The 14146-nt window shown below is 40.3% G+C and overlaps 1 protein-coding gene across 7 annotated transcripts in view; it reads left to right on the forward strand.

Annotated features, from left to right (window-relative positions):
- The window catches only part of PPFIBP1 (PPFIA binding protein 1), a 96769-nt gene extending 85128 nt beyond the window's left edge, over positions 1-11641 (forward strand). For all 7 annotated transcript variants that reach the window (XM_070947864.1, XM_070947865.1, XM_070947867.1 and 4 more), the window contains 7 exons: positions 2660-2748; positions 3517-3639; positions 4943-5068; positions 5252-5440; positions 6828-7010; positions 8172-8237; positions 9236-11641. In XM_070947864.1, the coding sequence (XP_070803965.1) occupies positions 2660-2748; positions 3517-3639; positions 4943-5068; positions 5252-5440; positions 6828-7010; positions 8172-8237; positions 9236-9322 (863 nt within the window). In that variant the 3' untranslated portion in view covers positions 9323-11641. The remainder of the gene's footprint in view (positions 1-2659; positions 2749-3516; positions 3640-4942; positions 5069-5251; positions 5441-6827; positions 7011-8171; positions 8238-9235) is intronic.
- The last annotated feature ends 2505 nt before the right edge of the window (positions 11642-14146 follow it).

A 14146-nucleotide genomic window follows, 5' to 3' on the forward strand; every position in this document is an offset into this window, starting at 1 on the left:
TGCTTTGTTTTCCAAGTTTTAGAAAGGATTTACAGATGTACCCACCTCGTACTATCACAAGAATATTTGTATATATTGAACAACATGTTGGTTGCACAATCAGCTAATTGTTTAGTCTGGATTTGGTGTTTTTATCCACCTCTCGAGTTTTGTTATGACTACATCTGCTTATCCTAGCTTCTCGGTGAGCTTGGTAACTAGTTTAACCCAAAGGTGTTTTTTTCCCTAAGAGGCAACTGGATGTTCTGGTTTTTCTTTGAAGACGTTTCGCTTCTTATCGAAGAAGCTTCTTCAGCTCTGACTGGATGGTGGTTGCCTCTTGAAAAAAAAAAAAAACACCATCTTTGGGATCCCAATTAAGGAACTTCCAAACAAGCTAAGAGTAAACAGCCCAACCAAAGAATCTCTTCTTCCGACAACACTGACAGGGCATGACAATAGAATATAAACTGAGAGCAAACCTCCCTCCTTATTAGCACTGATGGTGTTATCTAGTTTGGTAATGAAATGTTTACAAGGAAGCAAAAAAGCTCAGAGACCATCAACAGCCTCTTACTCCTCGTCTTCCTTCTCCTCCTCCTTTCCCCTTTCTCTTCCTCCTCCACTCTGCAAACTCCTCTCCTTACTAGCACTGATGATGTTATATAGCTTGGTAATGAAATGTCTGCAAGAAAACAACCAAGCTCAGAGAGCATCAAGGACCCCTCACAGTCCTCCTCCTCCTCCTCCTCTTCCTCCATCTCCTACCCTCAAAACGAGGCTATAGGGCAATGCACACCAGAACAACTAGACACAAGAACAGTTTTTCCCCGAATGCTATCACTCTGCTAAACAAATAATTCCCTCAACACTGTCAAACTATTCACTAAGTCTGCATTACTATTACTATTAGTCTTCTCATCATTCCTATCACCCATCTCCTCCCATTTATGACTGTGTGACTATAACTGTTGCTGGTATCCTTAAGATTTATATTGACTGTTTCCCTATGACTATCACTAAGTGTTGTACCTTATTATTGATGAACGTATCTTTTCTTTTATGTACACGGAGAGCTTATGCACCAAGACAAATTCCTTGTGTGTCCAAACACACTTGGCCAATAAAGAATTCTATTCTATTCTATTCTATTCTATTCTATTCTATTCTATTCTATTCTATTCTATTCTATTCTATTCTATTCTACTCTACTCTACTCTACTCTACTCTACTCTACTCTACTCTACTCATTATTCTCTACTCTACTCTACTCTATGGTACTCTATTCTACTGTACTCTACTGTACTCTACTCTACTCTACTCTACTCTACTCTACTCTACTCTACTCTACTCAATTCCATTCCATTCCATTCCATTCCATTCCATTCCATTCCATTCCATTCCATTCTATTCTATTTTACTCTACTCTACTCTACTCTACTCTACTCTACTCTACTCTACTGCACTCTACTCTACTCTACTCTACTCTACTCTACTCTACCCTACTGTACTCTACTCAATTCCATTCCATTCCATTCCATTCCATTCCATTCCATTCCATTCCATTCCATTCCATTCCATTCCATTCCATTCTATTCTATTCTATTCTATTCTATTCTATTCTATTCTATTCTACTCTACTGTATTCTACTCTACTGTACTCTACTTTAGTCCAGTCTAGTCTATTATTCTCTACTCTACTCTACTCTACTCTACTCTACTCTACTCTACCCTACTCTGTTCTGTTCTATTCTATTCTATTCTATTCTATTCTATTCTATTCTATTCTATTCTATTCTATTCTATTCTATTCTACTCTACTCTACTCTACTCTACTCTACTCTATTATTCTCTACTCTACTCTACTCTACTCTACTCTACTCTACTCTACTCTACTCTATGGTACTCTATTCTACTGTACTCTACTGCACTCTACTCTACTCTACTCTACTCTACTCTACTCTACTCTACTCTACTCTACTTTACTCAATTCCATTCCATTCCATTCCATTCTATTCTATTTTACTCTACTCTACTCTACTCTACTGCACTCTACTCTACTCTACTCTACTCTACTGTACTCTACCCTACCCTACTCTACTCAATTCCATTCCATTCCATTCCATTCCATTCCATTCCATTCCATTTCATTCCATTCCATTCTATTCTATTCTATTCTATTCTATTCTATTCTATTCTATTCTATTCTATTCTATTCTATTCTATTCTATTCTATTCTACTCTACTGTATTCTACTCTACTGTACTCTACTCTAGTCCAGTCTAGTCTATTATTCTCTATTCTACTCTACTCTACTCTACTCTACTCTACTCTACTCTACCCTACTCTACTCTACCCTACTCTACTCTGTTCTATTCTATTCTATTCTATTCTATTCTATTCTATTCTATTCTATTCTATTCTATTCTATTCTATTCTATTCTATTCTATTCTATTCCTCCCCTTCTCCTTCTTCTCCTCTTCCTCCTCCACTCTGCAAACACCACTTGTTACTAGCAGATGATGACGTTACCTAGTTGGGTAATGAAACGTCTGCAAGAAAACAACCAAGCTCAGAGAGCACCAAGGACCTCTCACAGAAGACATTTCATCACCGATGACGTTTCATTGGTTCATCTGCATTTGTAGGAAGCCATTTTTATTTTTCTTCTGTTTCTAGGATGGCTGGACGACATTGGGCTGCCCCAGTATAAGACACAATTCGACGAAGGCAAAGTGGACGGGCGAATGCTTCACTACATGACCGTCGTAAGCAGCTTAATTGTTGTGTCATTGACAGTATGGTCCTCCATGTACGACCATCATTGAGCCCACAGTTTCTGTTGCTAAGCGAGATGGATGTCAGATTACTTTTGTTCCATCTTATGGCCTTTCTCACTACCTTTGTTATAAGTGAATTGCCATAGTTATTAAGTCACTCACACGGTTGTTAAATTAATCTGGATTCCCTCCCTTAACTTTGCTTGTCAGAAGGTCGCAAAAGGGAATCACGTGAACCCGGGACACTGCGACCATCATAAATATGAAGCAGTTGTCAAGCCACTTTTTGCAGGGCCGTTGTAACTTTGAACCAGGGGTGAAATCCAACAGGTTCTGACAGGTTCTGGCGAACTGGTAGCGGAAATTTTGAGTACTTGGGAGAACCGGCAAATGCCACCTCTGGCTGGCCCCAGAGTGGGGTGGGAATGGAGATTTTGCAATATCCTTCCCCCAGGAATGGGGTGGGAATGGAGATTTTGCAATATCCTTCCCCTGGAGTGGGGAGGGAATGGAGATTTTTACAGTATCCTTCCCTTGCCACGCCCACCAAGCAATGCCACGCCCACCAAACAATGCCATGCCCACCAAGCCACACCCACAGAACTGGTAGTAAAAAAATTTGGATTTCACCACTGCTTACTTTCACCACTCACTGTTCTAAGTCCAGGACTACTTGTAGTAGATTAATGCAACTTTTCCCTCCGATACCTGATTGTGGCTTTGTTGTTGGTTCATTCTTGGTGCCCACATCTGCAGGATGATTTGTTGTCTTTGAAAGTTTTGAGTGTCCTTCACCATCTGAGCATCAAACGAGCCATTCAGGTCCTCCGAATGAACAACTTTGAACCCAACTGTCTGCGCAGGAGACCATCTGATGAGGTAGACACCCGTAATATTCAAATGTGAAATTTATTCAAGGTCATCCTTCATTATAATGACTTTTTTTGGCAGGTAATTAATTTTAGGTCGGCAGTTCAGCGGTTCGAATCCCTAGTGCCACGTAACTTCTTTCAGCCTCTGAAATCTCTGTTTGCAAGGCTGGGCAAGACTCCATTCAGAGTATAAGTCCCACCCAGATTTTCACCCTCTTTTTTGGGGGGAAAAAGGTTCGTCTTATACTCCGAAAAATACGGTATGTTGTAACATTGAGGTTAAAGGAATGGAAAACTGCCCCCTGTTGCTGGGACAGTGTGGACAGATCTCGAAAGTCACACAATTTGTGGTTTTAAGGTATAAAAGACAAAGTTGAATAATGGGAGGTTACCAATCGGCCTCAAGCCGTCCCTTTTGATGGCTTGTCCGATTGACCCCCATTGCAATGTGATTAATGTAAGTGGTTTGCATTCGCTATGCTTTAAATTCTAATAAACCCCTGCATCCTGAAGTGGGACTTTTGTGAGACTTTTAATGACAATTAAGTAATGACACTTAATTATCATTAAGTGCAGCTATGCTCATAATTGTTGTGGCTCCATTGCCTGAGCCTGGGCTATCGACAGACGCAGACTCTGAGAGTGAGGGAGAGGAGTTGGCAAGGCCTCCCTCTCCAGGACCCTCCTCTCTGGCAATGCCTCCGGAGGACACCGAAGGCCAAACGATAGGCTCAGAGCCAAGCACGTCCCCGCAGCCACAGGTGGACAGCGACGAAGGAGATAAGTGCTGGCTGGACCCGCAACAGAGGCGCAGGGAGAAGCATGCACAGCAGAAGGGAAGGCGTGCCAGAGATTAGCTGAGTCACTGGACCACACCCCACAGGGTATAAATGTGGGTGTGGTGGCCGGTTCAGTTTGTGACGAGCAAAAACTGGAAATACTCCATGACCTCTGTGTTACTGGACTTTGCCTGCTTTATCGGACTGCATTTGGATTAATCCTTGTATTGTTGACACTCTGCCTGTTTTATCAGAATGCTGGCAGTCTAATCTTTGTTTTGTGTGAGTAAAGTCTGAATTGGCAGCTAGCCACTGGGTTGCTGCCAGCTTTATCTTCAAAGAGTTTTGTCGTGTGGCTTATTAACTCTGGGCCATCTGTGGGGGTGCGTGTGGGGTACGGGGACAGAAAAATAATTGGGTTTTCCCCCTGACAATAGCCCATGGTGTAATATAAGCAGAATGAATGAACAAATGAACAAACGAATGAATGAATGAATGAATGTTTTAATTTATTGTATTTTTGGTTGTCAGAATAACATCACCCCATCAGAAGTTTCTCAATGGACCAATCATCGAGTAATGGAATGGTTGCGTTCTGTTGATCTGGCTGAATATGCTCCTAATTTAAGAGGAAGCGGAGTTCACGGTGGTTTAATGGTAATTTTTATATCTTTTTCTTAGTCGATGGCTTGGATCGTATTTAGGTCGGTGCATGGCATCCCCCGGAAGTCCTAGGATTTCCATCTTGAGTTTTTTTTTTTTTTTTTGCAAATCGACTGGCATTTGTGGATGAGAAGGTACCGGATGCACAAGTTTTGAAATCTCGTTTTCGTGGCGCAGGTTCTGGAACCTCGTTTTAACGTAGAGACTTTGGCGCAGCTGCTTAACATCCCACCAAACAAGACGCTGCTGAGACGGCACTTGGCCACTCATTTCAATTTGCTGGTTGGAAGCGAAGCTCAACAGGAAAAACGCGAAGCCATGGAAGCTCCCGATTACGTCCTTCTCACAGCTACCGCCAAAGTGAAGGTATTGGGAGAAGAATTTTTTGTTTCTAGCTTATCTCAATTTGGGGAGTCGATGTAAAAGGTGACCAGACCGAGACTGAGGGTGGAGTGAAACGTGTCATCAGTTTGAAATCGCTATGCTCCAAAACAGTCCCTGTGAATTCTGTTGATTCTTATTGAATGCCAATTGGCCTTGATTGTTAGTCAATCAGATTCTTGTCAGTAGGTAGCATGAAACTAGTAGTATTTTTGAACTCTGTCATGGCGCCTGGTTTCTTGTGCCTGACAATGAGCCCCTGTGGCTCAGTGGTTAGAATGCAGTATTGCAGGCTAACTCATTGTTCACTGCCAAGAGTTCGATCCTGACTGGCTCAAGGTTGACTCAGCCTTCCATCCTGCTGTGGTCAGTAAAATGAGGACCCAGATTGTTGGGGGCAAGAGGCTGACTCTGTAAACTGTTTAGAGAGGGCTGTAAAGCACTTTGAAGTGGTATATAAGTACATTAGTATCCCTCCCTCCCTCTCCATTTCCTTCCTTCCTTCCTTCCTTCCTTCCTTCCTTCCTTCCTTCCTTCCTCCCTCCCTCCCTCCCTCCCTCCCTCCCTCCCTCCCTCCCTCCCTCTCTTTCTCCCTTTCTCATTCTCCTTCCTGGTGGCGCAGTGGTTAGAATGCAGTATTTCAGGATGACTCTGCCCACTGCCAGGAGTTCGATCCTCACCAGCTCAAAGTTGACTCAGCCTTCTGTCCTTCCATGGTCAATAAAATGAGGACCCAAATTCTTGGCGGGCCATAGGCTGACTGTAAACCGTTTAGAGCGGGCTGTAAAAGGACTATGAAGGGGTATATATCAAAGTTCTTTTGGAATTGCTAGTCAGGGCTAAGGTTTTCTAGAGAATGCAGGAATGTGAGGACGGTACCTATCTGGAATTTTTTAAATACCGTTGAGGTTTTCCCACATATGCTTGTCCCAGAGGTGGGTTTCAGCAGGTTCTGACCAGTTCTGTAGAACCGGTAGCGGAGATTTTGAGTAGTTTGGAGAACTGGTAAATACCACCTCTGACTGGCCCCACTCCCATCTAGTCTCTGCCTCCCGAGTCCCAGCTGATCAGGAGGAAATGGGGATTTTGCAGTAACCTTCCCCTGGAGTTGGGAGGGAAAGGAGATTTTACAATATCCTTCCCCTGCCATGTCTACCAAGCCACACCCACCAAGCCTTGCCACTCCCACCAAGCCACACCCACAGAACCAGTAGTAAAAAAATTTCAAACCCACCACTGGCTTGTCCTCAAAATTTGCTGCATGATCTCAGAAAAAACTGCTACTCCTATACATCTTTCATTCTGGCCTCAATTGCGGTCATAACCCGAGGACTACCTGTGCTGAAGACTTTGCTGGGCTTTTCTCTTTCAGCCAAAGAAACTCGCCTTCAGTAACTTTGGGAATTTGAGGAAGAAGAAGCAAGATGACGGGGGAGAAGAGTACGTGTGCCCTATGGATTTGGGTCAGGTGGCAGGAACCGGATCCAAGAAAGGCTTTAAACCGGGTTTAGATAACAGAGTTTACGACGATGATGATCTGGACAGATTGGAAGAGGTATTTCGGGTTAAAACAGAACGATTCGTGGACTGTCCGTCACGCTCTGTCTTTTTTGTTTTAATTTTATTTTTATTTATACATTTTTCTTTAACATTTATAAGTATTTAGTAAAGGGCGTATTGTCTGGGTCATTTTACATACATACATACTCCCACGTAAAATTGGAAGTGTCTTGGCGACGTTTCGACGAAGTCTCATTCGTCATCTTCAGGCTGGTGTTCTCGGCTTCGTGCTTCTAACCAATCAGAACACACCTCCACCCAATCAGAATACAGCCAAGTTCCCACCCAATCAGCTCACACCCCCACTAGCAGTTAAAAGGAAGAGACAGCTGCGATCTCACATTGCTCCTGGAAGCACGAAGCCGAGAACACCAGCCTGAAGATGACGAATGAGACTTCGTCGAAACGTCGCCAAGACACTTCCAATTTTACGTGGGAGAAGACCCGAATAACCAAAGACCTACACACACACACACACACACACACACACACACACACACACATATAATATAATATAATAATAATAGTAATAATATTCTTTACTTGTATATAATAGCATTTTTCCAACTTCTAAGTTCTAATTTTATTACCTAACCATTGATAAAACACATCCCAAGTTAAAAAATATTCTTTGTCCTTTAATGTTAACCTGTTCTGTCCCAGCTACGGACCCCAAGGAATGCAGCACACACAAAGTCTGTTCAAACCTTAGTTTACTAAAATAAAATCAGGGGGTTTTTTTTACAAACAAGGTTGTAAAATGCGGCACTCGGGATTCGAGCCGCTGAACTGCCGACCTTTCGATCGACAAGCTCAGCGTCTTAGCCACTGAGCCACTGCGCCCATGTCTATAGAGATTCTCAATTATCCATTTTATGGTGATCCCAAAAATGCTTTCCCAAAAGGCACCTGGTCTTTCTTGATGGTTGTTCCTTAAAAACATTTCGCTTCTCGTGCAAGAAACTTTCGTGCGTTTACGGATGTGCGAAAAGCTCCTTCAATCCAAGGTTTTATATTTCTCGCCTTTCCTTAATCGAGCACTGCCTAAACTTCAAGAATAGGTGTCCAATTTTAGCATTTACGTTCGTGAACACAGTTATATTATATAATACAGGATTTATATGAATATCACCCTTTTATTTTTCCTTCCTTGTAGATGGAAGATTCCGAAGGGACCGTGAGGCAGATTGGAGCGTTTTCTGAAGGCATCAACAACTTGACTGTAAGTCATTGTTTAATTGATACAGTCCACTAGTCCTTCTGTCTTAAGAACTATGCAGAACATCTTTCTTTCTTTCTTTCTTTTTCTTTCTTTCTTTCTTTCTTTCTTTCTTTCTTTCTTTCTTTCTTTCTTTCTTTCTTTCTTTCTTTTTCTATCTTTCTTTCTTTCTCTTTCTTTCTTTCTTTCTCTTTCTTTCTTCTTTCTTTCTTTCTTTTTTCCTTCCTTCCTTCCTTCTTTTTTCTTTCTTTCTTTGTCTCTCTTTTCTTTTTCTTTCTTTCCCTCCCTCCCTCCCTCCCTTTTTCTTTCTTTCTTTCTTTCTTTCTTTCTTTCTTTCTTTCTTTCTTTCTTTCTTTCTTTCTTTCTTTCTTTCTTTCTTTCCTTCCTTCCTTCCTTCCTTCCTTCCTTCCTTCCTTCCTTCCTTCATTTTCTTTCTTTCATTGTCTCTCTCTTTTCTTTTTCTTTCCCTCCCTCTCTCCCTCTTTTTCTTTCTTTCTTTCTTTTCTTTCTCTTTCCTTTTTCCTTTTTTCCTTCATTCTTTCCTTCCTGCCTTCTTTCCATTTTCTTTCTTTGTCTCTCTCTTTTTTCCTTCCTTCCTTCCCCTCCCCCTTCCTTTCCTTCTTTCTTTTCCTTCCTTCCTTCTCCTTTCTTCTTTCCTTCCTTCCTTCCTTCCTTTTTCTTTCTTACTTTGTCTCTCTCTCTTTTCCTTCCTTCCCCTCCTTCTCTCCCTCCTTTCTTTGTTTCTTTCTCTTTCTTTCTTTTCCTTCCTTCCTTTTTTTTCTTTTCCTTCCTTCCTTCCTTTTTCTTTATTTGTCTCTCTTTCTTTTCCTTCCTTCCTTCCTTCCTTCCTTCCTTCCTTCCTTCCTTCCTTCCTTCCTTCCTTCCTTCCTCTGTCTCTCTCTGCTCTCTCTTTTCCTCCCTCCCTCCCTCCCTTTCTTCCAATGGGTTTTTTTTTTTCCTGATCTCCCGCCAATTAATTCGCCTACGCTTTCTCTTCCCAGCACATGTTGAAGGAGGACGACATGTTCAGGGACTTGGCCACCCGTTCTCCCAGTGCCAGTATCACAGACGAGGACTCGAATGTGTGACCGGGGCAGCTGGGGACCTATTTGGAGCCCTGCTGCTGTGTGTGATGGACACCGCACCTCGTGCGAAGTCATTTTTTTTTTGTTTTGTTTCTGGTTTGCAAGAACTGATGGCGGAGAGGGGAATGATCGTAAGAAGTCTATCATCCAAGTTCTGGTCAATTGATGAGACGGGAAGAAAGGACCACCTAACCCCTTCCACCCCGTCTGGCGTAGCAATTTGTGCCATTCCTCTAAATAAGACTCTACAGCATAATGTTTTAGTCTGTACAATGTGCCATAATGTACCCTTGTAATTTTCTTTTTACTCCAGTAATGCAAAAAAAAAATAGGGGGGGCGGGAGGAGATAACCCTCTGCAGACCTCTGACACTAGCATCCATTGCCAAGATAAAAAAAAAAATAATTTTCCTCTTCTTCGAATCAGCCACGTGTTGAAAATCTTGTGCGACTTGTTTTTTTAAATGCAGTTTTTATGAAAAAAAAATATATGTATTGAGTACATAATGGGGCCGGAAGTTTTATACTGTGACGTGTTTTAAAAGCCTCAAAACCCAGCTGGATCCTGGAGAAACCAATTCATCTTGCAAACTGCTTGCATGGAACTCCAATTCTCTTGCAGGAAGGATTTTTTTCTCTGACGTTGAAAACGGAATCTCTTGAAAATTTCTCTGGACCTGCAGTGTTGAAAATTGTCCCCATTTCCCTTTTATAAAATAACAAGTTTTTATAACATTTTAAAGTTTAGTGTGTTGCAACTGAAAATCTGGAGGCCAGATTTTTTTTTTTCCTGGATTGCAAATTCTTTTTTTTTTTACCTTTTAATGACGAGGAATTTTAGTCAATCCACGTTATTTTACAGTATTAAATTCAAATACGAAATCTTGCCTTTGAATGACCGTTTACGATAACCTATTGAATGTTTATACATGTTAAAGATAAAGCATGTCTTTTTTACTGTGGTTTTTTTTTTAAATGATCAGACTTTACTCAGTAATAGAGGTGGAAGGGACCTTGGAGGTCATCTAGTCCAGCCCCCTGTACTAGGGTTTCGAACCGCTGAACTGCCAACCTTTCTGATCGACAATTCGGATTGAAAAATCTTGGCCAGCCCCCCCCCTTCTCTCCCTCTCTTTTCCTGTTCCAATATCACTTTCGAATGTTTTAATTTTAATTTCCCCTTTTTTTCTGCCTGAAGCGATGGGGAATGCAAAGATTTGGAATTTACTGTCTGGATTATCAGCTGGTGCTGTAGAGATAGTGTGGACCTCAACATTGGAATCGCTGATCCAAAGATTTTTTTTTTTTTGCAAGAATAGCTAGATAAGTTTTTGGCATATAGTCAGAAATATAGTTAACGAGATTAGGGGTTATCGGTGGATCCCTTCCATTGAATCTCATCGGTTCTTGGGATTGTAGCATTTTTGATTGGATAAAGACTTTCAACTTTCATTTTATCTTGTTTCCTGAAAGGTTAATTTTTCGACAGTTAGTTGCCTTTCCTTTTCTGCTTCAGATGAGCTTCGGTTTCATTTGGAAATATGTCACATTGGATGGAAATTGAATTCTTTGCCAATTGGTGCTAATCTAAGAATTTCTGCTACATTTATTTAGAGTTGGACCCATGATTAAAAATTCATGGTGCTGTTGCTCTATAAAATTATCGGGTTTCGCCTTTTTAAAGCCTCGAAAAGCTTCCTCAATACAGTGTAACGCAGCAAGGATTCCCCTTAATAATTTTCTAAATTGATTCACAACTGTTTTTTCACTGAGTTCCTGAGCTTGTTCGAATGAAAGGCAAACAACATTTGTAAATAAAGGTAATTTATGAATTGAGTTCACTTCTTCAGTTAAAAGCAATAGACTTTCCCTACCAGCAGCCCATTTAGGTTACTTGGTAAAATTCGACTAATACAAAATTGTATCTTCTGCTCCCTGAAAAACAGATTTTGCACTATTTGGATTAAAATATACCCAGAAAAATCAAGCTCAGATGCAAAAAAATCACGTTAATCCAAAGAATCAAATCGCAATGCAACCATTTAAAAAAAAAAAAAAGCTGTTATACATTATGAAGAGAATCAAGATATATTAATTTTTTTACTTATGATGAATATGGCTGTCTTTTTTTTTTCTGGTTAGGAAAATAGTTATTATTATTACTACGGGTCTGGGGAGAGTAATATAAGGCTCTTAATTAAGCCAAGGGGTTTATATAAATGCACACAAAATGAAATACCATTATGGTATTTTGTTGGGATGTTTTGTGTACAACGAGGTCAGTGGAAATATATGTATTGCTGTGTTAAAGAAATAAAAACCTACTGAGAAATAAAATGAATCGTGTTTATTTACTTATTAGATTGTTAAAGATCACTCAATGAACCTAATTTTCTTTCCTCCTCCTATTTTCCTCACAACAATCCTGTCAGGTATGTTGGGCCCAAAGCCACCCAGCTGGCTTTCGTGCCTAAGGAAGGACTAGAACTCACAAGACATATATTACAGTAGTGGCCAAAATTGTGGAAACCTTTTGGGGAAAGTGTATTTTTGAGGTTTGATGGCTAATAACACCACTTTTTTTTCTTGGAGTTTCAAGATAATCCTATTCCACTGCTGGAATGGCCTGGGAATAGCCCAGACCTTCACCCAACTGAAAATCTATGGAGCTGACTAAAGAAACTTGCTAGTCAGAAGCAACCCAGCAATAAAACCCAGTTAATAGAAGCCATCATTCAATCTTGGTTTCACATGATAACAGCTGCAGAAGTAAAAGACTTGGTTCACTCCATGGGAAGACGTTGTAAGGCCGTCATTCATGCTAAAGGTTACCCAAGTAAGGATTAACCCAACATGGGGATAATTTTTGTATATCTCGGTTTTTCTACGTGTTTCACTTTTCTTCTTTATACAGTAACTGCTACTCTAATAGCAAATCCTTCATAAAAGTTATTGCATTACGTTCTTGATTAAATTATCTTTAATCAAGGTTTCCACAATTTTGGCCACTATTGTATATGTCTTTCTATATCATCTCTCTCTCTCTCTCATATCTATCATTTCATCCATCCATCCATCCATCCATCCATCTATTTATCTGTCTGTCTGTCTGTGTCTGTCTGTCTATCTGTCTATTATCTATCTATCTCTGTCTATATAATTCTATCTATGTATCTATCATCTATCATCCATCCATCCATCATCTCTCTCTCTCTCATCTTTCTATCTATCATTCTATCTATCTATCTAATCTATCATCTCTCTCATCTATCATTCCATCCATCCATCATCTATCTATCTATCTATCTATCTATCTATCTATCTATCTATCTATCATCTATCTATCTATCTATCTCTGTATTATCTATATCTATCTCTGTCTATTTATATATATAATTCTATCTATCTATCTATCTATCTATCATCTATCTATCTATCTATCTATCTATCTATCTATCTATCTATCATCTTTCTCTCTCATCTATATCATTTCATCCATCCATCCATCATCTCTCTTTCTCTCATCTATCATTCTATCTATCATTCTATCTATCTAATCTATCATCTCTCATCTATCATTTCATCTATCTATCTATCTATCTATCTATCTATCTAATCTATCATTTCTCTCGTCTATTATTCCATCCATCCATCCATCCATCCATCCATCCATCCATCCATCTATCTATCTATCTCATCTATCTCTATCATTCTATCTATCTATCATTTATCATCTCTCTCTCTCATCTGTCCGTTCATCCATCCATCCATCATCTATCTCTACTGGAAATAAAGTTATTAGATTTTAGTAAATGAAGTTACTCAGAACTCAGCATATATATTGTGCTGAGAGAGAGGGAGGGAGGGAGGGAGGGGGAGGAGAGAGAGAAAATAAAGTTATTGGAGATACACACACACACACACACACAGAGCGAGCTTTGTCATGGAGCAATAATGCAGATGACTTTATAAATATAAATACGGCACTGCCGTTGGAAGAATGATTCACAGGCCGGAAGGCTGTGCAGTGTTTGATAACCTTCCTGTAACAGGCAGCAGGCTTTGTAATATGATCGCTCACGCTTGCTAAGATGTGCTTAACAGGGGTGGGTTCTTTACTACCATTTTTTTTCTTTTTTAATGCATTTTTTTTACTACCTACTCACTGGAATCAGTAGTAAAAAAAATGCTTTAAAAACGTAAAAAAAAAAAAAAGTTCGCCACTCCCACCCAATCACATGACCCTCCACCAAGCCACGCCCACCAAGCCACACCCATAGAACCGGAAGCAACAATTTTTTTCATTTCACCACTGGTGCACATGCATGTTCCAGTTTGGGCACTTGGTGCCGAAAAGCTCTGCCATCAAAAGCTTTGCCCAAAAGCTTTGAGTTAGGACATGTAAATAAATAATTGAGGCACTTTGGTGACAAAGTAATAAAGGAAAAACTATTTTCTAAACATCCATGGATTTTTATTTTTATTTTTTTGCCATGAGTTCTTTGCACTAAGAGCCATCAAATCCTGTAGGAAGCGTGTCAGCCTATGATTGGCTCCCTCTTCTATAACCTGGTTCCAGTGGTGAAATGTAAAATTTGTTACTATCGGTTCTGTGGGCGTGGCTTGGTGGGTGGGGGGTTAATGTGACTGGGTGGGCGTGGCCAACTTCTTTTTTTTTTACTTTTAAAAGCATTTTTTCTACAACCTCTTTGGCTGAAGAGGTTGTAAAAAAATGCTTTTAAAAGCCTCTGACGATCCCAGCTGAGCCGCGCGATCATCAGAGGCTTTTTTTTTTTTTTTACTTTTAAAAGCATTTTTTTCGGCCGAA

The sequence above is a fragment of the Pituophis catenifer genome, unplaced genomic scaffold (assembly GCF_029215685.1).
Source record: "Pituophis catenifer annectens isolate HBS135680 unplaced genomic scaffold, rPitCat1.0.hap2 SCAF_7, whole genome shotgun sequence".
Taxonomy (NCBI): domain Eukaryota; kingdom Metazoa; phylum Chordata; class Lepidosauria; order Squamata; family Colubridae; genus Pituophis; species Pituophis catenifer.